Source organism: Sminthopsis crassicaudata, chromosome 2, assembly GCF_048593235.1.
Source record: "Sminthopsis crassicaudata isolate SCR6 chromosome 2, ASM4859323v1, whole genome shotgun sequence".
Taxonomy (NCBI): domain Eukaryota; kingdom Metazoa; phylum Chordata; class Mammalia; order Dasyuromorphia; family Dasyuridae; genus Sminthopsis; species Sminthopsis crassicaudata.
Genome location: NC_133618.1, coordinates 316,394,650 through 316,419,885, shown reverse-complemented (window position 1 = coordinate 316,419,885; position 25,236 = coordinate 316,394,650). Strand labels below are relative to the sequence as shown.

Sequence of the window (25,236 nt, the reverse complement as noted above, 5' to 3'; positions counted from 1 at the left end):
AGTTTAAAAAAAAAAAAGAAAAGAAAAGAAACAGTGACTAGTAAGGAAGAGATAGATGAATGTAATTCCCCCATTAAATTATTAACTCCAAAAGAGCAGGACATGTGTCTATTATTTCCTTCAATCAGCTAGTACTTCCTACAGAAATATGCCCTAAACTCTTTTCACTGGATATTCAATCAATATTATGGATTGGTGGATTGGAAATTCTGGAAGTGGAACAAGGACTAATTCACAATGAACTTGGATCTGAACCTTCACCTTAGTCTGGCAACCAGAATGCATCTCTATCCATTCTGGAATCTGACTATTACCATGTTGAGTCACAGACAAAAGCTGCCTTTCTTCAAAGAACTGGTTTCTGTTGACCTCTTTTTGCAAAAACAATGTCCTCTTCTTGCAAGCAAGGAAAGCTGTACTCAACCCCACCTGCAACCCATACCTCATTCTCTGTGTCACCTTCATGAAGCAGAGTACCAGGGAAGCTGACCAACTCCTTCAGGAGAGTCCCTTGCAAAACCCACTGAAGCATAGCTTTCTGGGGCAGAGCAATAAGTAACCCTTTCACCAGTGAGCATCCTCGTTTCAGGGACTGTAGACAGACCCTTTGAGCTCTCTCTGTTCAGGCTAGATAATGAGATAAATAAGGAAAATAAAAGACTTCCCATCAGCTCAAATTCTTGTTTATTTTAAACCAAGATAACATTGGAACAATGAAAATGCTGAGTTACTCTCTCCTCATTGGGTTAGTGAAGGGGAGATACACTAACTTGTGATAACTAACCACCAAGGCTTTGTAATTCTCCAGAATCTCTGATTAGATTGTAGTGTTGCTAGGATTACTTTAAGTACATTACAACAGAAATTCATTTTAATAGCTCTAATACTGTTAAGTAATTTTCTCCAATGATGCCATTCATTTCCTATATGAACTTCATTCATCTGAGGAACAGTGAAAACAAACTGATTAGCTCATCTTCTCCTTTCTTCTGGATACCTGGTAGCTTCATATTGGTTATGCTTGGCAAAGGAGGGGACAGAAGGGGAGAGTCAGTAGGGGGTAATTAATAGCAATTTTTTTCATTTTTTCATACTAATAAAAAGACTTCTCATAGAAGTACATATTTCTGACTTGTGAATACATGACTTACAAATGATCCTACACACAAACTATTCCCCAAACACCTCCCTCACACTGTGATCCTGTTGTCATTGCAGAAGAAGGGGGAGGAGATATCAGTACAAATTCCAGATGTCCTGGATGACTTCTGATAGGAAAAAAAATGTTATACCTGATTAAGTTTTATAATGTTACAGTTTTGCAACACTATTTTTGGTTGGGTTTTTTGGTTTTGGTTTCTTTGGGTTTTTCCTGAGTTAGTCTAGAAAACTAGCCACCATTTTTAATAATCATTCTTCAAATTCAAGCATTTCTTTTCCAAACAACTATTTCATTTTTTTTTCAGAGCATAGCTTTATAAATCAAAAACTTCCTTATGGAAAATCTGTTAAAGGAAAGGATCCCCAGTCTTTGGAGAAATTCATGATTTTGTCATTATCAATGGCAATAAGAGTCTTTTTATTTCTTTTAATTTTTGCTTGGTATTCAGAATTTCAACATGTATCCATAGTTTCCATGCAAAACACTATGCAGAGGTGTTTTATAACTCCTTCTCCCCTCAACTTGTGGCTTTTGAAGAATATCTTATGCTGCTTTAAACTAAAGAAAGGCTTGGTACCCTTTGACCCAGCATTGCTGTTATTGGGATTATATCCCAAAGAAATACTAAAGAGTGGAAAGGGACCTGTATGTGCCAAAATGTTTGTGGCAGCTCTTTTTGTTGTAGCTAGAAACTGGAAGTTGAATGGATGTCCATCAATTGGAGAATGGTTGGGTAAATTGTGGTATATGAAGGTTATGGAATATTATTGCTCTGTAAGAAATGACCAGCAGGAGGAATACAGAGAGGCTTGGAGAGACTTAAATCAACTGTTGCTGAGTGAAATGAGCAGAACCAGAAGATCACTATACACTTCAACAACAATACTGTATGAGGATGTATTCTGATGGAAGTGGAAGTCTTCAACATAAAGAAGATCCAACTCACTTCCAGTTGATCAATGATGGACAGAAATAACTACACCCAGAGAAGGAACACTGGGAAGTTAATGTAAATTGTTAGCACTACTGTCTATCTACCCAGGTTACTTATACCTTCGGAAGCTAATAATTAATGTGCAACAAGAAAAAGGTATTTACACACATATATTGTATCTAGGTTATATTGTAACACATGTAAAATGTATGGGATTACCTGCCACCAGGGGGAGGGAGTGGAGGGAGGGAGGGGATAATTTGGAAAAATGAATTAAAAAAATAATAATAATAAAAAAAGAAAGGCTTGGTAATGATTAAATAAATTTAGGATTTGTTAAAGGAGATCCACTGGACTTAAAAATGTCATAAGTATTCATCAACACTGCTATTACCTCTATTATTGTTTAGTCATATTCTCCTTTTTGTGTCTCCATTTGGTTTTCTTCACAAAGATCCTAGAGTGGTTGGCCATTTTCTTTCCCAGCTTATTTTACAGATCAAGAAACTGAGGTATGTGGGGTTAAATGACTTGCTCACAGTCACATAGTGACACATAAGTGTGTGCGGCCAGATTTGAATTCAGGAAAAAATGATTCTTTTTGACTCCAAGCCTAAAACTCTATCCATTGCACCACCTAACTACTATTACCTCTATCTTGCAGCAAAACCTCAAATGAGTGACTTCAATTCAGCAGACTGCCTCTGTTTCCTCTTCATTAAAGTGTAGGAAAAAAGAGGCATTACACTGCACAGCAAACTGAAGGTCTACAGGCACTGTGCTGACTTCATTGTTATATGCCTGTTCAAACTGGACAGTCTACCAGTGCCATGCCAGAAAATAGAACTACTTCTGTTTGAATTGTGTTAGGAAGATTCTTTAAGATCATTTGGCAAGATACAGTATCAGATACCCTCACGAGCTGAACTATCAAACATTCAAACTCTACTGCAAAGAGGGTAACTCTAATGGGCTGATCACATAACTCCAATGTCAAACACACACTTACCTAAAAGACAACTACCTAAAAAATTTTAAGAACTTGGACAAGGCAAATGTTCGCATGGAGGTCAGAAGAAAGAATACAAGGACATTCTCAAGAACTCTCTGAAGAACTTTAGTATCAATATGAGATATTCTGGCACAGAATCACCCAATATAACATGGCCATATCAAAAAGGCACTATGCTCTTTGAGCAAAGCAGAATCACAGTAGCACAAAGGAAACATGAGATGCTCAAATCTAGAGACAGATCCATCTTCCATGTTCAAATGGACTGTTTAGGCCCAACCTGTAGTAGGGCTTTCCAAGCTCACTTTAGACTGATCAGTCACAGAAGAACACATTGTATCTTGCTGCCAACATCATGATGTCATTGGTCGTCTTCAAGTATGAAGAACAAACAATTTCACTTTCCATATACAGAATTGTAGACCTTGAGTACTGAAAGGACCCTTGTAGATTATCTATCTATAGCCTCACTTATTGATAGGGAAACTCAAGTGGCAGAGCTGGGACTGGAACCCAAGCTTCTAATTATAATGAAAATATAATACTCTTCCTTATTTGTAATCAAGGAAAAGTTACTGGTGAGAAAGATATAAGAAAAGAATGTGGAAAGTGAGCTACGGATACTATTCCAGTTGGTTTCTTTCTATGGAAGAAAGATTTGAAATTGCAACTACTCCTCCCCATCCTTCCTCCCCACTAGCTGCCAACTACAGTAAATTACACAGGGCAGATTTGCAAGGTGGACCCATCTCTCCCCAATCCTCCAAAAAAAAGCACCAACAACAACAAATGGCTACTTCTAAGCAATCTGAAAATACCACAGTCACTGGGTTTCAAGTAGGAAAGAGAGTAGTTTTTTGTTTTGTTGGGGTTTTTCAGGGAGAAAAAGTATAAGTTTCATTGGTATTAAGACTTAGGAGATTAAATATGGTCCTCCAATTACTGTTTACCAGAGATCAAAACTGAGATAAATGATTGATGGGCCCCTTATTAACATTCTGTTATCTTCCCTGGAACTCTTTATTGGCTACTTGAAGCCCATTATTAGGATTGCTAAACCTAATCCCCATGCTCCTCCTATGCTCCAAACATACCCCTACACAGTCTGTCTTCCTTAGACCCAATGTTCCACATGAACATACAACCTGCTGCCATCATCAAACATGCAACCAAGAAACTACTTGCAGTTCAATATGTCCTGTTCTTCCCATTATACACCTATGACCTAATCCTATATATTCTTTGTAAAATCCAGATGCATACAACAGATTCCAGGAATGTTTTTTCAATGAAAGCTTTATGAAGCCTAGCTCTATCCATCCATAGGGTTTGACAGACTGTAACCAGATACTTGTAACTGAACAAATGAGAAATACTACACCTAATCATACCCAAGTCGTCACTCATGCAACCAAATGAAAACTCTATCACATAAAAGTCAGCATTTTTAACAGTCTCTTAAATGTTTAAAAAAAAAAAAAAAAAAAAAAAAAAGGAGCTTCTTCACAGTCTCAGACCACATAGGATTTCTTCTTTAGCACACTTTCTTCCTTTCTTTGTGAAATTTCCATACATTAAGAGACAGCTCATGCATGGATTATGACAAGTCCAATGCCCAACACAATGCACCAATAGTAAGTGCTTAATAAGCAGGTTTAAATAAGCTAATATATGTAAATTCTTTTAAAAATTTAAAGAACTATATAAAATAATGTAGTATCACTCATTAACATTGAATCAAAAAAAAAAATTTTTTTAAACAAGGAAGAATTTTTTTTCAAAGGTTGTGGTATTTCTTATCCAGAAACTTACAACATTGGCTATGTTTCTATTTTCAAGTGATTCTTAAAACATTCCAAAGCCCCAGAAGTTACTTTTCAGATATGGAAATAATATAATGCTCATGATGATGATAGGTACAGAAATATCTCTGTTGCCCAAATCCACTGACAATATTATCAAATTGTTTCCTTCCTTGTTCCTAGATCATTTTTTTTCATTGATATGAATGAAAGGTTCAGAAAGGGTTCATGTTTATTCACGATTTTATAGTCCAGGATCATAGAATTTTGAATCAGAATAGACCTTATAGATCATCTAATTCAGCACTCTAATCTTACAGATAAGGAAACTGAGGCCAAAAGAAGTAAAAAGGCAGAAATCAAGAAACACACCCTTAGGGTGATCACTTTCTCTCCAATGGATATATAAATTCATTCAGATTTATAACAGTTTCTCATGTATTGGTCAACCTGCCATCTGGGGGAGGAAGGTGGGAGGAAAGGGGGAAAATTGGAACAAAAGACTTGGCAATTGTCAGTGCAGTAAAATTATCCATGCATAGATCTTGTAAATAAAAAGCTATAATAATAATTTTAAAAAAAAGATTTATAATAGTTTCTTGGGGTTAAAGGTATGCCCTCAAAGGGAAAAGTAGTCAGAGTTGCTAGAGAACCAACCCCTTTCCTTTACCTGCACCATCCAAGATCTAAAGTTGTTCCCTCTCACTATAATTCTGTTTTTTGTTGCTTCTCATCGCCAAATTCTGCTTAATTTAATAATTCTTCTGTTGTCCATTTAACTGAATTCAAGTTCAAGTACTCTTCATCATTCCTCCACTGCTGTTCCTATTCATAATGTCCCTGGTTTGATCTAGAAAGTCTTGGTCATTATACTGCTGCCATCATACACTGACATCTCTGAGTATACATGCTTTTTTAAAGAGACCTCAGAGATATACAGTCTTCCTTTTCCTCTTGGAATCTAAATTTAAGTATCCATGTATAACACTGCTCCCCCAGGTTTAGCTTCCACCCCTTCTCTTCCTATTCAACTCTCCTTTTAAATATCAATTTTAAGAGCATAAGCCTAGGTAGCCAATTTCCTATTGGCTACAAATAAATCATTCTTACTTTGAGATTAAAGGGGGAAAGGGAGGAGTCAAAGACAAGAGAGTTCTCACCTTATTTTAAAAAAAAGCTAATCTTTTTAAGGAAAATTAGCATTTCTTTAAAAGATACTGGATCTAGAAAGTTCTGGACCAGGCTCTTTCTAGGAACAACTTCTGTGCAAAACTAGACACTACACAGACTCTAACCTCCAGAGATTTACAATGTAAAAAGAGGCAAAAACACTACTAGTTGTATGAGACTGGACTTACTTAAATTACTTAACCTGTCTTTGCTTCAGGTTCTTTGTCTATAAAATGAAAGAACTATAGTTTATGACTTCTAAGGTGCCTTTCAGAAATCTATAATTCTGTTGTAAAGGGGATCTTCTGAGCATATGAAGTATTAGATAAATAAAAAGGAGAGGGTCAGTCAAAATTCTGTGAGAAATGGAGGAGAGAGATCATTTTCCTTTGGGAGAGGGCAGTGCGGTTAGGGAAAATCTCATGGAGAAGATAGCAGCTAAACTGGACCTTGAAGAAAGAAAGATGGAGATGTCCATTGGACATAAGTTCAAAAAAAAAGCTGACTTTTTCCATAATGGAAAGAAGTCCATTAAAAACATAAGGGACAATAGGAACTACTTTATCTTTTAAAATTAAAGCTTTATGTTTTAAAAAAAATCTGTTTTGAAGGACTTTTAAGTGTAGAAGATTTAGATAACTTTAATAAAACTGCTACTATTGGGGGAGTAAAGCACTGGAAAGGTAAGAAGGTGGGGTTTTAAAGGTCTAAGATTATTTTCTAACCTCAGTACTGGTAGATTTAATGTTGTATACTTTTTAAAGAAATTCAAATGCTGGCTTATGTGAACAATCTAAATAAAAAATGGAATGGGTGTGGAAAAAAATAAAACCTTTAATTTCTAGTGCTGATAATTAGATACTGTCCACGTGAATAAAATGACCTTAGAGTATGTGAAGAGATGAACATTGGAGATCTAACTATAAAAATGGCCTGCTGTTTAACCTTGGCCAATTAAATTTCCTTCCCTCAGCCTCAATTTCCCCATCAATAAAACTGAAATATTTATAAGATTCTTACAAACAGATTTTTTTTAGAAACTTGAATAAAACCCAAGTTTTAGATCCCAAGAAACAGAAACACAGACCCACCCTAGAAGTTAGTTAGGTAGATACAATACTGAGCCTAAAGTCAGAAAGACTAATTAGTTGTATGTCTAAACTAGTAATTTAACATATGTCTGCCTCAGTTTTTCAACTGTAATATGGGAATACATGTGCTAACTAGCTTTGCCAGGTGACCTAAGTCTCAGCCAGATGTGGTGTGATAGCAAAAAAAAACTATAAATTATACATGGTAATAACCATCCTTTCTAGAATTGCAATGTGATCTCAATATTTGTACCCACCATTGTTTTCTTAAGAGAAGAAAAAGGAGAGGCAATTTTTTCAAATGCTCTAATCAGCAGGCATCTTTTGTAAACACCAAATGTGTAAACTATAGGAAAATGCTTGATAAAATTATAGTATATAAATGCAATGGAACATTATGAAAAATATAAATATTCATCATCCAAAATTGATGAACATGAGGAATGTGAAAAATATAGAAAAATTTACATGAATTGATACAGAGCAAAATTTACAGAACCAAGAAGATTATAAACAAAAGGATTACAACAACAAAAATGAGAAGATCATTAAAGGAAATTCAAACTTTGATTTTAAGGGAAAATGGGGGGGTCTCAGATCATTGTTTAGATGTCACTATATCTGATTGGGGGGGGGCTTTATTAATTTTCTTTGTCACAATGGTGGAGCAACTAGGTGACATAATGGAGAAAACACTGGCCCTAGAGTCGGGAGAATCTGAGTTCAAATCCACCTTCAGACACTTGGCACTTAATAGCTGTATGACCCTAGGCAAGTCATTTGCCCCGATTGCATCATCAAAAACAAATAAATAAAAAACATCTCTCTTTGTCACAATGAAATGGTCAGTCTAGAAGGGGAAAGGTTGAGGTCCTGATGTAAATACAAAAGACATCAATGAAATATTATAATATGTGTGGATATATACTAAAAATTAATTCATAGATTGCTAGAATTCCTGTGGTGTCAGAAGCTGCATTTATGGACTCATCATTATTCTAGCTATTCTATTATCTCTCTGGGGAAAGAGGACCCCTCTGGGAAGACTGAATCATAAGTACATAAAGTACTTATACAAGTTATATTTATTCAATATAAGAACAGTATACATAATGGATAAAGAATTAAATTGGAATTACAGGAAAACCCTAGGTTCAAAGCTTATCTCTGACACATATGAGCCATGTGACTTAAGTGAATCATTTAATTTCTCAATGTTCTAGGCAATTCTGTAAAACTATAAATTGCAGAGAAAGTGTCATACTGAATTAATGCCAGCCATTTCCTTACCCAAGAAGTCCTATACTAGTGAAATTGTAGGTTCAGGCCCTAGTTCTATCATTTGCTTCAATAATTGAAGAATATGTGATTTTGTCAGCATAGGCACATCTTCTACAAATGTCTCTCACAGTTCCTCCATTCCTCAGTAGTTTCATGAGATTCTATGACCAATGATGGGCAGAAAATGCAACCTAATTGAAGCAGCAAGACACCATGAGGAAGCAACATGTGCCAAATGGGGTCAAATCACCATTGCCATTTCCCTTCACGTACTGGTTCTGTCAGTCTAAGATCCTGAGATCAAGAGTCTTAAGAAAGTCAATTCTGATATAAATGTAATGGAATATTATTATTCTATAAGAAATGATGAGGAAGCTGATTTCAGAAAGGCTTGGAAAAATTTACATGAAGTGATGCAGAATGACGTAAGCAGAACCAGGAGAACATTGTACACAGTAACAAAAAGATTATATGATGATCAACTGCGATGAACTTGGTTCTTCTCAACAATGAAGTGATTCAAGGCAATTCCAATAGACTTGGAATAGAAAATGTCATCCACATCCAGAGAGAGAACTGTAGAGATTGAATGTGGATCAAAGCATAGTATTTTCAGCTTTTGTTAATATTGTTGTTTGTCTGCTTGGTTTTTTTCCTTTCCTGTGTTTTTTTTCTTTTTGATCTGATTTTTTGGGGGAGCATGACAAATATAAAAATATGTTTATAAGAATTACATATGTTTAACATATATCAAATTGCTTGCTGTCTTGAGGAGAAAGGGGGAAGAAAGGGAGAAAAATATGGACATAAGATTTTGCAAAGGTGAATGCTGAAAACTATTTTTGCATGCATTTGGAAAAATAAAATAAAATATGATTTAAAAGAAAAAAATAATGTCAGTTCTTTTCCCAACCCAATCAGACTCACTTCAAACCTGATAGCTATAGATATCAAAGAATAGAGCAATCCTTGTTTTAAAAAATATAGCAAATATTATTGCATTTTATCTTCATAACAATCCTGGGAAGTAAGTGCTATTAGATAATTTTATGGATGGGGACACTTAGGCAGACATGTGGATGAAGTGATATTTTTAGAGTCACACAATTACCAAGTGTCTAAGACTGGATTTCAACTCAGGTCTTCCTGTTTTTAGATCAGGTACTCAATCCATTGTGCAACCATTACCAAAAAGGATTATCTGATTTATGTTACTTTGCAATACCTGTATATATGCTAGTTATTATTAAACTTAGCTAGATTTATTTTCAGGTGACAAGAATATATAGTTCATTGTTACATACAGTCCAACCTTTTCCATCTGATAGTGTTTGCAATTCACTAGCATAATTTTTACCAATCCAAGACCACATACATACCATCATCAGAAAGATCTTTAGTTGATGTTCATAATTACAGGGTCTCCATAGTCTACTAATTCAGTACTTTATTGATAACTACTTTAAGACAAAGTAATCTTTGTTGCAAAATACTTTTTCAATAACAAATTATTCCTCTATTATGGAACCATTCTGATATCTAAACATGACATGAAAATGACCCTAGACTTTCCGAAGTTATGCCAGCAGAGAACAAGTTCTGAAAGGTTCTACTAAACTGAAAAGGCTTTGAGTAACAGCCCAGAAGGGGCTCTGTCTGTCCCCTGATAACTGGTTAATCTAAGTTTAGAGAATAAAATATTGGTCACCAAGGAACTGATCTGGGTTGGGTGACAACTCATGAAATGGTCTACTATGGCACAGAAGGGTTATGATCTGCATTAGATGAGAAGGAGGAAAGTGTATTATGCCCACACTAATTAAATCACAAATCCTTGAGGCACTGAGATATTAAAATAATGAATGATTAATTTCTACATATATCAAAAACCTGTCATTTCATTAGTGGAGGGCAGATGGCAATCCATCTATAACATTAAAAGTTTTAGAGAGGGGAAGCTAGATAGCACAATGGATAGAGCACCAGTCCTGAAGTTAAAAGGACCTGAGTTCAAACCAAAAAAGTTTTAGAGATTTGTCTGAAGCTCAAAGAGATTAACTGGACCATGTTTCCAAAACTAGTTATCATAACTGGAACTCAGGTCTTCTTGACTACAAGTTCCATACATACTCTATTCTTTACCCAATCTGCATTTCAATTGATACAATAGTGAAAAATATTAATAACTGACAAAGGGATTCAGATATCCCATTTAACTTCTAGTGCTATTTTAACAACTTAGAAAAAAGAAGGAAAAGAAGGAAGGAAGGAAGGAAGGAAGGAAGGAAGGAAGGAAGGAAGGAAGGAAGGAAGGAAGGAAGGAAGGAAGGAAGGAAGGAAGGAAGGAAGGAAGGAAGGAAGGAAGGAAGGAAGGAAGGAAGGAAGGAAGGAAGAAAGGAAGGAAGGAAGGAAGGAAGGAAGGAAGAAAGGAAGGAAGGAAGGAAAGAGGAAAAGAAGGAAGGAAGGAGGGAAGGAAAGAGGGAAGGAAGGGAGGAAGGAGGGAAAGAAAGAGGGAAGGAAGGGAGGAAGGGAGAATGGGAAGAAGGAAGGAAGGATGGAAGGAAGGAGGGAGGGAGGGAAGAAGGAAGGGAAGAAGGAAGGAAGGAAGGAAGGAAGGAAGGAAGGAAGGAAGGAAGGAAGGAGGGAAGGAAAGAGGGAAGTAAGGAAAGAGGGAAGGAAGGGAGGAAGGAGGGAAGGAAAGAGAGAAGGAAGGGAGGAAGGAGGGAAAGAAAGAGGGAAGGGAGGAAGGGAGAATGGGAAGAAGGAAGGAAGGATGGAAGGAAGGAAGGAGGGAGGGAGGGAAGAAGGAAGGGAAGAAGGAAGGAAGGAAGGAAGGAAGGAAGGAAGGAAGGAAGGAAGGAAGGAGGGAAGGAGGGAAGGAAAGAGGGAAGTAAGGAAAGAGGGAAGGAAGGAAAAGAGTAACTGAAGTGATCATTCTGAATATAGGAATATCAACCTGGATTTCTGAATTAGCTTTTTCAACTGTATTTTAAGATTTTACATTAAGATTCTATTGACAAATAGTAATAAATTAGAATCCAATATGTAATCAATTATCTTCTATACAATGCTCATCTGATTGATATTTTGTGAGCATGTGCATCATAAAAGTTTTACCACATAGCTTTTAATGTGCTTGTGTATATGTTGACTGTAAAATCCATACATCAAACTCAGACAATATAATTGATTATATGGAATAGACCTAGATCACTGCAAGCATCTATCAATGCTTTAAAATTCTACTTTGCCCAGATGTGGCAAAATGCAGTACTTGGAATACCTGCTGCTTCTCTTTTGTGATCTTATCAGAAAACCCATTTCTGTCCCTACAAGCTCCAAAGATGTTAAAGGCAACCACACAGATTGAATGCAGGCTGCTCCGCTTCAAAGAAGAGGGTAAGGGGTGCAATAAGAAGTAATAAGAAAGGAAGTTGAGAGATCAAAAAGGAGGCAAGGAGATATGAAATTTGCAATCAATTTGAATCCTATTACCTGCAAATCTCATATGCATATCCCACATGGACAAAGCCAGTTTAAAAATGATCTATGTACATGACAAAGTCCAACAGAGATGTTGCTTGAAATCTGAGCTAGTTTCTCCCGGCAGAGTTATCACTTCATCCATCACCACCCCCACCACCCCAATCTCAGAGCAGAACCTTTGTGTGGCCAGTTTCTATAGGGGGCGTCTGTGCCCCCCCCTTCTTTCCTTCTTTCTTTTTGAGAGAGAGAAGTGGGGGGAGATAATCAAAACGCCAGACAGAGGAAATGCTAATGTCGTTCGGCTCTGTTTCATTGTCAGGAAGGACACATGAGGATAAAAACATCGCGCTCGGAATCATTCTTCTCCCACCCCCTCTCCCGCCCTATCCCTCCTCCCTCCACCATTCCCCTTTCCTCCCCCATCATCCCCATCCGCATTATATGTCTTACAGCTTTTGTTCTAATTTATCCCATGCATAATTTATCCATGTGTGTATTGTTTCTTGATCAGCAACTTTTAAGAACAAATGAAATATATAAGATGTTTTATTAAACAAGTTAAGAAGGAGGAGGGAGAGGCAGATGGTGTCAGGCTGCCAGTAACAACCCCGTTTCTTCTACTACATCAGTAGTTTAAAAGACGTCAAGTGCAAAGAAGCTTCGTCCTGCAAAGGTATTGTTTCCTCCCCCTCTCACCCCTAGGGAAAGGGGTTGGGATTTAGAAAGGAGGGGCTAATTAGAAATTACTCCTTAACTCCCACCTAGAAAAAGGATGGGGGAGGGGGAAGGTGCGCGTTTCAGTACGCGCGCCTCTCGTGTATGCACGTAGAGTCAGTTATAAATTTACAAAGACATCACCTTTGCAACTGCTCACAATTATACAAAGTCCAAATATAATGATGTTGAATTAATCCTACTGAAGAGAGGCGAAATTCGGCCATCCCCTTCCAGGTTTTTCCCCCTCTTAACTCCTCCCCTCATAGACACATTACTCCTAGAGTCCAAAGAAATAGTGGAAGAGAGAGGGTGAGGGTAGAAATTCGTGTAGGCTTCCCTACAGCATCAGCACGCATCTTTCCCAATAGATTCAGTTAACTTAAGTTTCTATGGGGTGGTATTCCTATTTCCGTGCAATTTGGACTGGAAATAGGGGAACGGAAGATCAGCTGCTGAATGCAGTTGAAATTGACTGATTGAACAAGGGAGGGAGGGAGAGGACACGGAGAAGTTGCACCTATTTATGCTATCATAAAACATTTTATTTCTTGGGTGAAACCCTGTGGTAGTAAAGTACAACCCATGCAAGATCCTGAAGAAGAGACTCGGGAAGAACCGTCTTAAGAACCCAGACTTCCGATGTCCTCTTCACTGTCTCTTTTTTTAAATGTCTGCCTGTCTATATTTATTTTACTCCGAAGCTTGGAAAATTCAAGTCTACGCTTTTCCCCCTTTTTTCTTGTTCTTGTCGATATAAGAAAAGGTGAAATCAGTATGTTCCCTTCCCTTCGTTCACCCTCTTCCCAATAAAAGCTCCCCGTCAGGAGCTCCTTTCCTGCGGCTATGATAGCCCAGCGGAGCGGGGGTGCGACAAAGGGTGGACACCAAGGCAGTGTCAGCCACTGCCACCACCGGATCCCCGGAAAGCCTTCGGCTCTGAGTCGTTTCCAACTCGAGGGGAGAGGGAGGCAGCCTGGCCAGCAGGAGTTGAAAGAATGCAGGTCACTGCCTACTAGAGATCTCTGGAAAGTCCGTCACCCACTCGACCTCACTAGGAGGTCCTGGGGAAGTAAGCAGTCTAGGGGATCTCCTCGATCGTGCGAATTCAGAGGGATCATCACTCCTCTCCCACTCAGACTCCCTTTGCAGCGATACGCTCATCTCCTGAAGACGCCCCCAGACTCTGCCCCCTTCACAGTCTGACAGCTTAACGGCACCCTGAACTGGAAAGCGCGAAGGAAAGAAGCAAGCAAGGAAGGAAGGAAGGAAGGAAGAAACCCGATCTAGAAGGGAGAATGGCCCTTGAGTGCCCTCCCCTAGCCCTCCCTCTGTCCCGGATCTGGGCGCTCGCTCAAAGTCTTTCGGCAGCATCTAGAGGCACCTGCCCCCTCACTCTGGCTCGAAGTAAAAGCTGCCTATTCGAGCGAGGAAACACAAATCTTGTCTCCTCCTCCACTGTCTATTTATTACCCATCTCCCCCCCCAAAAAAAATCATTCATAAGAACAGCGGCTCTTTCCTTCCTCGAAATCAACCACAGGTTAATCTGAGTAATTAATTTACTACGTTCGACACATACACACGCACTACACATACACACACACACACACACACACACACACACACACACACACACACACCACGCCACACCACCGCCAATGAAAAAGCGCTGAGGAAACGCTCCCAGAGCTGCCCTGTCAGGAAAGCCCCGAGGCAGCCACCTGGACCCGCAGTCACTGAGGGCAGATTGCTTCCCTCGGAGAAGTCACTCAAAACTCCGGAAGGTTTGTGCAAAAATGAACTGGGGGCGGGAGAGAAAGAACCCTCCGGAGTGTGCTCAGGAAAGCACTGCAAACTCCCTAGGAGCCCGGTGTCCAGATCTCCGGGCTTGGCTGAAGCAGCAGAGGAAAAACCTGTCACTGGATACGGGTGCGCTCGACTTCTGCAAGTGCAATTTAAAACATTCTCCGTGCCGTTCTCCACACACATACACACACCCCCAGTTCCAACCGCCCCATGTCCCCCAACTCGCCACCCCGTGGGGCTAGCAGAGCTCAGAATCTTGCCGGTCCCTGAGCTCTTTACAATCCCCGGAGCTTCCCAGCGCTCCGGTGCCAGTGTCCCCCAGCTGCTCCCTTCTCTCTCTCCTTCCACCAATTAAGCAGAACACAAATGTAACAATTTTCTTCTTGTTAATTGCATCTCCTGACATTTCTGCGGGTTGGGAGGGGGGGAAAAAGAAGAATCTGAAAGAAAAGAGAGAATGCGAAGGTTGGGAGGAGCCTGGAGACGCTGTGCATTGCCTGCGATCCGCACCGAGAAAGGCGCCCTTTTTTTCATATTGAAACCACGCGGAATATGTACATTTTTTAGTCTTACTTACGCTTTCAGGGGGTTGTGAATGACAGTCGCCATTTTGCTACAATGTAACAGAATATTGTCTGTCTCAGAGTTCTAAAGGTTTGCTCAGGGGAAGCGGATGACCAATCAGGGAGCGGGATACCGGCCCGCTGACCAATTGGAGAAGAGTGTCGCCAAGTGGGTGGAGACTGAGCGATGGTAGTTATTAGGGGAGCTGTCAAAGCCCAGAGGTCACTCCCTTTTGTAGAGCTGGAAAGAGCAGGTCTTAAAGGGGCAGTACCATTCCAGGAGCTCTTTTGGGGCTGGGAATGTGAAGACGGACAGAAGATTGTAGTATTTGAGCTGGTTTCCTACTTTTAAAAAATATATAGCGACTTTGCCCTGATGAGCGAAAATACTTAAATAATATAATTTTTAAAAAAAACAATCATTCACTCTTATTAATGATCTTGTATTGCCAGTTTGTTTTGCTCCCCCAAATGGCAAAAACCCCTTATTCATGTGCAAAAAAAAAAAAAATTGGAAGTCTGCCATTTCATCAAAGAACTAAATTACATGTGTCCTGACATTTTCTACTTCACAATATTCTAAATATTTTTTATTATTCTTATTCCCAATTTGTTCTCTTTATCTCAGTCACCTTCTTCTTTAGGTTTCTTGGAACTGCTAACAGTGTGCGCTGTGCGCTGTACGACTCCAGGGCCGAGCTCCCCTCCCCCTGGAATTTCTCAATGTCAGTCTTCCTCCCTCCTACAGCCAGTGCTTTGGTTACATAATGCACAGTGGCCAAACTGCGTGATCCCACCCCCCCTACACACACACACACACACACACACACACACACACACACACACACACACATACACACACATGCATACACATGCACACACACACGTCCCTGCTGTCAGTGCCCTACCTCTCTTAAGAAACTTCTGAAATGATTACTTCTTCCGGTTAGCCTGCGTGTTGAAACCCGGTGCTCTGATTTTTTTTTTTTTTTGGGGGGGGGGGCTTCGAAGTGGAGAAAGTCCGAGTAAATGCATTTGTTACCTAATTGCTAGGAAAGTGAGTAACTTGAAGGCAGAAGTTGTGGAACACCAACAGGGTGTTAGTAGAATCCCTTTCAGGGAGTGGCTCAAGGCTCTATCCTGGATTTACCTATGACTACTTAGATGGAAGGTGAAAAGAATTCTCTAATAAATAATCCAAAGTGTCTGCCTCTAGTTATTATAGGCTAAACTGGAGGGGGGAGGGGAGTCGGCTCTTCAATGGTTTTAGGCTTCCAAAACTGCTAAGATGAAAACTGCCAAAGGATATAATTATACTCTAAAACAAGTATATAGCAATGGAGCTGGATTGATCAGAATTCTATTTAACTTAGTAAGTATGCCCTGCAAAGACTGAAGCAATGTATTTCTTTTACTTTTTTTAAATTTGTGGTAGGGATTCTTTTCATTCAAAATTAAATGTTTCTGTTACAATTAAAAAGAGTTTACAACTAATAGTTCTGCCTTATACACTAAGCATTATAGATACACAGAGAAATATTGTAGCAGGGTATTTGACATAGCTAGAAACTTTTAATCCTCTCTTTCTAACTAGTTAATAGTTTGGATCAGTTTTTTCCCACACTATCGGGGTATTTCAGAACAAGGTTAGTGCATAATCCCACCTCCACAGGTTAAAGATTAAGAAAGTTATTCCTTTATTTTCAATAACAATCTGAAATTTTTTTCTTTTATCAGTCTTCTGTTTTGAAAACTTCTGTTTGTTCTGCAAAAGAGGATGCATAATTTAAAAACAACAACAAATATTCCCATTGAGAAAATTCAATCCTCACAGGTAGTTCTTATGTCTTACTTAAAATATCTAGTGATTTTACCATATAAGGCATCTGATATGTTTAAACACAATTACTTTAACTGGGAGCACCAAAAGTGAATTATAATCAGATGACATTTACTAAGAGTTCACTTTATTCTAAGTACCAGAGAAGAAATTGAAAATATAAGTGTAAATATAGTTTGTAAATTAAGACTTATAAGCAGAAATGAGTTCATTTGAAAAAGGACTGGTCTGTATGCAAAATGGAAGGCTAAATATACCCAAGCATAGAAAAGTCTGATATAAGACTTAATAAACATCTATTTTAAACACATTTATTAAATTCAAAAACCAAAATGTAAAAAGCAATTAACAAGAGAGTCTCACATTTCTAATTTAATAAACTATTTTCAATTAATATTTTAGCATTTCATTCATAAAGGTATGTTTTCTTAAAGTATGAAGTAAGCTTCTATAAGCATTTGACTAGTTATGCCTGTCAATTTGTAGATGGGCTGACTTATGTAAAATAACCAGTTTCTCCAAGTAGTTCTGACCTTTTGTCTATGTGTGTATGTATTTGTGTTTATGTATAAAAATGAATATGTGTGTACATGCACATTTACAGCTGCACAAAAGTAAATACCAATGTGACCAGAATATTCAACTGCAATTAAGAGAAAAACCTTCAGTGGACTTTTTCTTAATTTACATCAGTTTTACTATATAGATGTTTAATTCTAATGAAATCATAGATTATTAGAGTTAGAAGAAATATTAAAGCTCAATTCAACCAAACTTTACAGTTTACAAAAAAAAAAGAAAAAAGAAAATGAATCTAGAAAATAGAAGTGACTTTACTGAAGTTACACATTTAATTATTAGCAGAACTGGGACTCAAATCCAGGTCTCCTGAATTCTCAAATCCAGGTCTCCTGAATTCTAGTCTGGTGCTTTTTCCATGACACCATGGTACTTCCCTGATTGTCCTGGGAATATGAGCTCTTTACCAGACTTTCACTAGTACATCAGAATAAAAAATAATAAGACAGAAAGTGAAACTGACCCTTGATTCACTTTTTAAAACTCTCTGATCAAAGAAATGATAAGCAAAAGAACAAGCTTGATTGGAAAGCACTAAATTTTGTTTTGTAAATTATCCATTAACAAAATTTCAATTAAGGAACGTATCTGCTTAAGTCTAAAGACACTTTCCTGTTGATTTAAAATCTCTAAAACACACTTCTGTGTTTCTGAAGCTTTTTGTAAGTTTGTCTGTTCTGTTCATTACCAACCCTATATCCCATTTTCTTTGATCTTCGACTATTTAGTCAAGAGCAAAGATATTTCAGAATGCCACCCACCTTCTCAGCCTATACAATCATTATAGTAAGTGAGGAAATCCATGGAAAGAAAAACAGAGGCTAGCTCATCATTCTAATTCATTCTGTGATATAACAGTCTCAAAGAGTACCAAAAAGTCATTTTACTTTTGTGTAGGTACCACCAGAGATGTTTGGAGAGGAGGGGGACAAAAACCCTTTTAATCTAACTATTGAAAGTTAGAAGTTTGTTGTGGCAGCAAATAAGTCAATGATTGAAGAAGTCCATTAAGAAACTGAGGAAATATCAATTGGAGAAGGATTGATAAATCATTGAAATACTCTTGTGCCATAAGAAATAACGGAGGAAATAGTTTCAAAGAAACCTATTAGACTTCTATGAAGGCTGAAGAATGAACTGAGCAGATCCAGAACAACTACATAACAGTAACAATATTGTAAAAGGAAATAACTTTGAAAGACTTGGGAACTCTGATTTTTTTTTTTTTTTTTTTTTTTTTTTTTTTTGAGGCTGGGGTTAAGTGACTTGCCCAGGGTCACACAGCTAGGAAGTGTTAAGTGTCTGAGATCACATTTGAACTCTGATCCTCCTGAATTCAAGGCTGGTGCTCTATCCATTGTGCCACCTAGCTGCTCCCCCTCCCCCCAAACTCTGATCAATGCAAATGGTCAACCACAATTCTAGAACTCATGATAAACATGCTATCAAAATCTTAATAGAGTGGTGATGGTGGATTTGTGGTACAAATTGAGACATTTTATTTGGACATGAGCAGTATGGGAATGTGAGTTGCTCAATTGAAGATGTTTTTAAATTACTCCAGGTTTTGTTTTTCTTGCTCTCTTAAGGTGGGAAGGGAGAGGAAGAGAAATAGGATGGAGATTTTCATTTAGTGGGAAAAAAATTAAAATAGAAAATAAAAGAAACTACAGAGAATTCTCTTTCTTCTCAAGCTTCTCTAATTTACCTCAAAAAGGTTAAAATGTAAGACTATCTTTTCCCATGTTGGTTAGATTTGGGGTTACCAGATTCCATTTTCCAGAATGGAATCTAATATGAATTTAATCCTGAGTGTACCAGTCCCCAGAAATTTCCTTGTTCTGATAATAAGAGTAGGTCCACCCTTTTTATTAGTTTTTGGGGGGGAAGAGAGGAAGACTTTTTTTGCTTCATTTTGTTTTTCCCAGAGGTAGCTATTGTTCACAAGTCCACAGTCACTTGCTCTATCATATTTTAGCCGCTGGTGTGGAAGGAAGCTCCCAAAGACAGAACAATTCCCTTCATCTCTTTCTTCTGTACAGTACCAATTTCCCTCCTTTCTTAGAGAGAATCTATTTGGGGGAAGAGGGGAAAGAAAGAATTATAGGGTTGTCCCTAAAAATTTAAACCAGCAAGGATTGTAGAGATCATCTCATCCAACTCCCTTTTTTCACAGATGAGGAAACTAAAGGGGAAAAAAAAAGGCAAATTATTTAAGGTCAATAATTAAGAAGCAAAGGAAACTGGAAGGCATCAAGTGGTTTCCTTTCTATTTCTTTCAGAAAGCTGAAAATAAAAATATCTGAGATTGTGGATGATTATCTCAGGCCTAAATTCCCCAAATCCCAAATTTTCCACAAAAATAAATATCTGCTTGCATTTTCACACTTTCACCTTTTTAGTTTTCTCTTCACCTTCTGTTCATTATCCTCCAAAGTCTTAGCTATTTCTTTCAGTCTTTATGTACTCAGTTCCCATGGGGTCAATCAGTCAATCCCAGAAATTGTGCTAAATGTTGAAGATACAAAAAGTGGCAAAAGACAGTCCTGCCCTCAAGGAGTTTATTCTAATGGGGAAGTTTACAATTTATCACAAAATCAGTTGAAAGAACTAGGTAAAAAAAAAAAAAAAAAAAAAAAAAAGAGAGACAGAAGCCTGAAGAAGACAAGAGAATTGCTTCAAGGATTTAAAGTCTGTCGTCTGGAAGAAAGAGTAGAAAAGTTCCACTTAACCAAAGAGAGGGGACAGAACCAGGAAGGGAAACATGGAAATTGCAGAAAAGCTCAGGGTCAATGTAAAAAAAAAAAAAAAAAAAAAAAAAAAAACCTTAACAATGAGAACTGAACAGAAATAGAATGGAATGACTGGGAAGAGGGTGAAGTTCCTCCTCCTCCAATCAGTAAGCAAAGGCTGATTGATAGATTGTTAGGTATGTGGTAGAGACAATTCTCTGTCAGATACAAAGTAGGCTAGATAGCTTCAGAGGTCCTTAACAATTTTGAGTTTCTGAGGTTTTTGTGAACCAATCCCTGCCTCCAAGTATTAGCTGAAAAGTACTCTAGGCTAACCCTTCCCCGGAAGCATTTACATTTTAAAAAGGAATTCTAAGGAATGAATTTCTTATTAGATTCACAGTGGATGTTCAATGTTGTTGTTCAGCCTGCCAAGTCCAACTCTTCATAATCCTATTGGGCATTTTCTTGGCAAAGATATTGAAGTGATTTGCCATTTCCTTCTCCAGCTCATTTTGCAGATGAGGAAACTGAGGCAAATATGGGTTAAGTGACTTGGCCAGGGTCACATAGCTGCTTAAGTATCTGAGGTTAGATTTGAACTCAGAAAGATGAGTTTTCCTGACACTAGCTAGTCACTATTCTCTCTAACATCTAACTACCTCACAGATATTCAATAAATAGTTACTAATGGAATGACTAGAATTCTGGTCACAACGACTTGGCTGTGGGAGAAAGATTTGGGGGGTAGGGAACTTTCTATCCAAATACTCTTTCTATCCAAATCCTGATTCCTTTGTTCTCTCAATTATTTTGGTAATCCCAGATAATCATATTATAATTTGGCTTTATTTCTCCCAAAGATATTGGAAAGCTTAATAATTTTTAAAATTGTATTGTATTGAATAAAAAATTAACATTTTTATTAAACATTTCTGTGTATTGCACTAAATTAAGCACTATGGTTACAAAAACAACAGAAAACAGTCCCTATCCTCAAACAGCTTATATTTTATTATCAAATTTATAATTTACTACAGCTTAAATTTACTATCAAATACATATTTTTCTAAAACTTCTCAAGCCTCAAAAATCATCTCTGTCAACCCCTACTTGCTAAAATAATAATAATTATTATTATTGTACATTACAACTGATATAAGGCTTTTTATATCTTTCATTTGCTCCTCACAACAAATTTATAGGGCAGATGAAGCAGGCACAGCTACCACCATTATTTTACTAATGAACGAAGGCTTAAATCAATTAAGTGACCTGCTCAAAGTATTATGTGTAGATAACAATAATAATGACTGGCATTTAAAGAGCATTTTACATATATTATCTCATTAGCCTTTTATAACAACCTCAGACACTATAGATAACTTCATTTTATAACTGAGGAAACCCAGGCTTAGAGATGTTAAATCCCTTGCCATGGTCACATAGCAGATAGAACTCAGGTCTTTCTTGACTCCAAGATTTTTTCCTGTCTTCTTTTTATATGTCCTATAATTAGTAGGATAAAATTGAAAGGAATAACACACAAATGTTTCATTACCACCAGTAAGGAATCTACTAAGACAGTGTCCCATGTAAGCATTTGGCAAACAAATTCCCTCACACTGTCTACAAATGCTGGTTGAAAACAAATTCACTTCTGGGCTTTTTTCCTTGGTGAATAAACCACTCATCATCAGCAAAATCCACTTCTGCAGCCCCAAAGATTGCCCTCTGCAGGACATTGCTTTAAATATAATGACAACGTGTTGCAGCTGTTCCCTTCATTCATGCTATTCACATGGATAGCATCGAGAAGCTACTTGGATTATGAATATCTGCACCATGCAGCAATCATCCTGCAACATTCAGAAATCCAAGCATATGTTTATACAATTAGTTGGTAGTTCTGTGAATAATCAAAACATCAGAAAGATAGGTGTCCATACAGTAGCTATTGCAATCAAAATACTTCGTGTCCTATCCTCTGGCATAGAGGAGGATGAACACAGGGTTCTGACAGGTGTTTTCCATCTCTGGCTGCTATGAGCAGTGAACTCTGGCCTGCATAGCTGCAAACAGATCCAAACTCCATGTTTATATTGCATAAGATGAGAAAAAGAGAAGATGGACTTAAACTCTAATAAAGAAACATTTAAAATGTATTTAAATGAATAGAAAAGAATCTCGGTGGAAAGCATCAGGACAATAGGGTTACCAGTTAGGACTGATCACCAAATGGGAAGAACTCCAACAGAAAGTATAGGAGAAAAAAAGAGACTGAAGGAATCAATCTTAAAGGATCTAAGGGGGATACTGACATTGGAAGAGGATGGAGGAAGGAAAGGAAAAGCAGTTTAGGTGAGATGGAATAAATAGGAAGTGTGACAGAATAAAGTCTTGCTTCTTATTTTTACTGGGGCTTTTTCAACTACTTGTAAAAATAATTTTAACATTAGTTTTTTTTTTAAGTTTTGAGTTCTAAATTACCTCTCTCCCTCCTCTTTGAGAAAGCAAGTAATTTTATATAGATTATACATGTGCAATAATACAAAATATATTTAAATTTTAGTCATGTGAAAGAAAACACTAACTAAAAAAAAAAAAGAAAAAAAAAGAAAAATCAAGAAAAATTCTAAAAGTTTGCTTCAATCTGCATTCAGATCCATCAATTCTTTCTTTGGAGGAAGATAGCATTTTCCATTAAATCCTTTGGAACTAAGACCTGGTTGTTATTAAAAGAAAAAAACAAAGAATTGTTCCCTCTTAAATGCGACTATCAATGATTTTAGCCTGAAATGAAACTTAAATACTGGCACATAAAACTCCAAGGTTCTATCTGTTCTCCACAGACAAGGATCACAGAAGAGATTTTATTTCTGTATATCATATGTAAATCCATACATTATGGTGACATTTTTATCTGCCATCAAGATGCAAGTTAACAATGAATTTAAAAGGCATTTCATTTTCAGGAAAATTTTGGGCTCATTTAAATCATCTTAATATTGTTTTTGTGGATCTATTTAATCTTTACCAGATTTACCAGTATCAAAGACCTGCAGCTTACCTACCTTTTACCTGTAAAATTAAAAAAAAGGTAACATCTTCTCCACATCAAACCTTATACTTAACTACCCTGTGATTCCAGAAGACACAACATTAGATGACACCCTGTCAGAGATCATTGGAAGTATCTGCCCACACCCCATGACTTTGTGTTTCCTTTTTATTTTAAATATATTTATCTTTGTTCATATTCCCCTCCTGGATCACTGCCTTGTCATGGTAGAGGAGCTTGTATAACTCAAGATGAAGAGTCATAATGGAAAGTTTCAACAAAAGGTACCTCCTGGAGAAGAAAATGACAAACTACTCCAGTGTCTTTACCAAGATAACCCCAAGGATCAGGTGCCTGGAAAGACTTTGGGAGACAGAGGACAGAATAACCTGGCATGATATGGTCCACAGAGTTATGAAGAGTCAGATATGACTGAATCACTGATTAGCAACAACATTCTTATTGTTTCCTCCTGTAGAATATAAGCTATCTTGGGACAGATTTCTTTTTCTGCTTTGTATTTGTATCCCTCAAGAGTTTTGTTTAAGTAGATATTTAATATATTCTTATCATGTTGGGTCAGAATGGCAGAAGAGAATGTTGAATCCAGTTCCATTTTCTTACTTCAAATTAGTAGCTCGTTCTCATAAATGGACAACTGGAAAAGACTAGAGGAGTTTGGGGTGGTTTTCTCAATTTCACAAATTCACAAAGTCAGAATGATTGTTCTCCATTTTAGCTTGCTGAGGAGTCTTTTTGTCATGAAAAGCCTCAAAATATAAAAGTTAAAGCAACAACTAAGTTGACAACTTAATATAATTAATCTCAGTCTACAGGAAAGCTGATGTTGACGCCTTTTGGGGAATCTAAAATAATTGTTGAACCACGGGTTATTTCTCCCACACAATATCATCTTTATTCCAATTTTAGATCAGTTGCTGTTTTAATTCCTGTTGCTAGGTTTAACTGTATATGTAATAGAGATGAAGAGAGAGGAATGGGGATAGGAAAAGGTATTCTACCCATTTAGATTTTTATGAAATCTTTAGTTACTCTCTATTGTGAATATGTTTATATTTTTGTGGTAAAAACTCACAACAAGACAAAATGTTTCAGGAAGCTGGAAACATAATAATATGAGAATACAAAGATTCTGCATTTGAAAATCTCCAAGAGATGATAAAGGAAGTTCTATCAGTAGTAGAAGTGAAAAAGAATAGAATGTAGAAATACCTGAATGAAAGAATAGAAAATGAACAATAGTAAGAGCATCTGGAAAGAATAAAAAACAATCTGGCAGAAACTGGGTTTAGACAAATATCTCATACCACATTCCATAAGTACCAAATAGAGACATGCCCAAAATATAAAACAACATGTCATAAGGAAATAGATAAATTTCACAATTATGGATGGGAAAAGCGTTCTTAGCTAAACAAGACACAGAGATGATCATAAAAGGAAACATGGATAATATCAGTTGCACAAAATTGAAAAGCTTTTTGTACAAGTAAAATCAATGCAATTAGAATTAGAAGGAAAATAACTAGGAAAAAATCTTTGCAACAAATTTTTCTGATAAAGAATTTATATAAGGAATTTACACAAATACATAAGAATAAGAGCCATTCTCTTAATAGATAACTGGTCAACAGATATGAGTAATTTTCAAAAGAAAAAATGCATGTTATCAATCATCACAAAAAATGCTTCAAATCATTAAGAGAAATGCAAATTAAAACAGCTCTGAAGTACTAGCTCTCATCCATCAATTTGCCAAAGATTATAAAAAAAGAAAATGACTATTATTGCAGAGACTGTGGGTAAATAGGCACATTGATACACAGCTATTGGAGCTTTGAATTGGTCCAATATTTCTGGAAAGAAATTTGGAACTAAATATAATTATTAACTTATGTATGCCCATTGATCCAGAGATACAAGGACTAGGTGTATACACCAAATAACTCAAAGACATGGGTGTGAAACATTGTTAGCACC

At 37.1% G+C, this 25,236-nt stretch overlaps 1 protein-coding gene across 3 annotated transcripts in view; it reads right to left on the bottom strand.

The window, feature by feature from the left end:
• Positions 1-15,147, bottom strand: part of DPF3 (double PHD fingers 3) — a 397,766-nt gene extending 382,619 nt beyond the window's left edge. For 2 of the 3 annotated variants that reach the window (XM_074290117.1, XM_074290119.1), the window contains exon 1: positions 15,038-15,147. In XM_074290117.1, coding sequence (XP_074146218.1) covers positions 15,038-15,069 — 32 coding nt within the window. In that variant the 5' untranslated portion in view covers positions 15,070-15,147. The remainder of the gene's footprint in view (positions 1-15,037) is intronic. The other variant, XM_074290121.1, reaches the window with a different exon arrangement.
• Between the last annotated feature and the right edge of the window lie 10,089 nt (positions 15,148-25,236).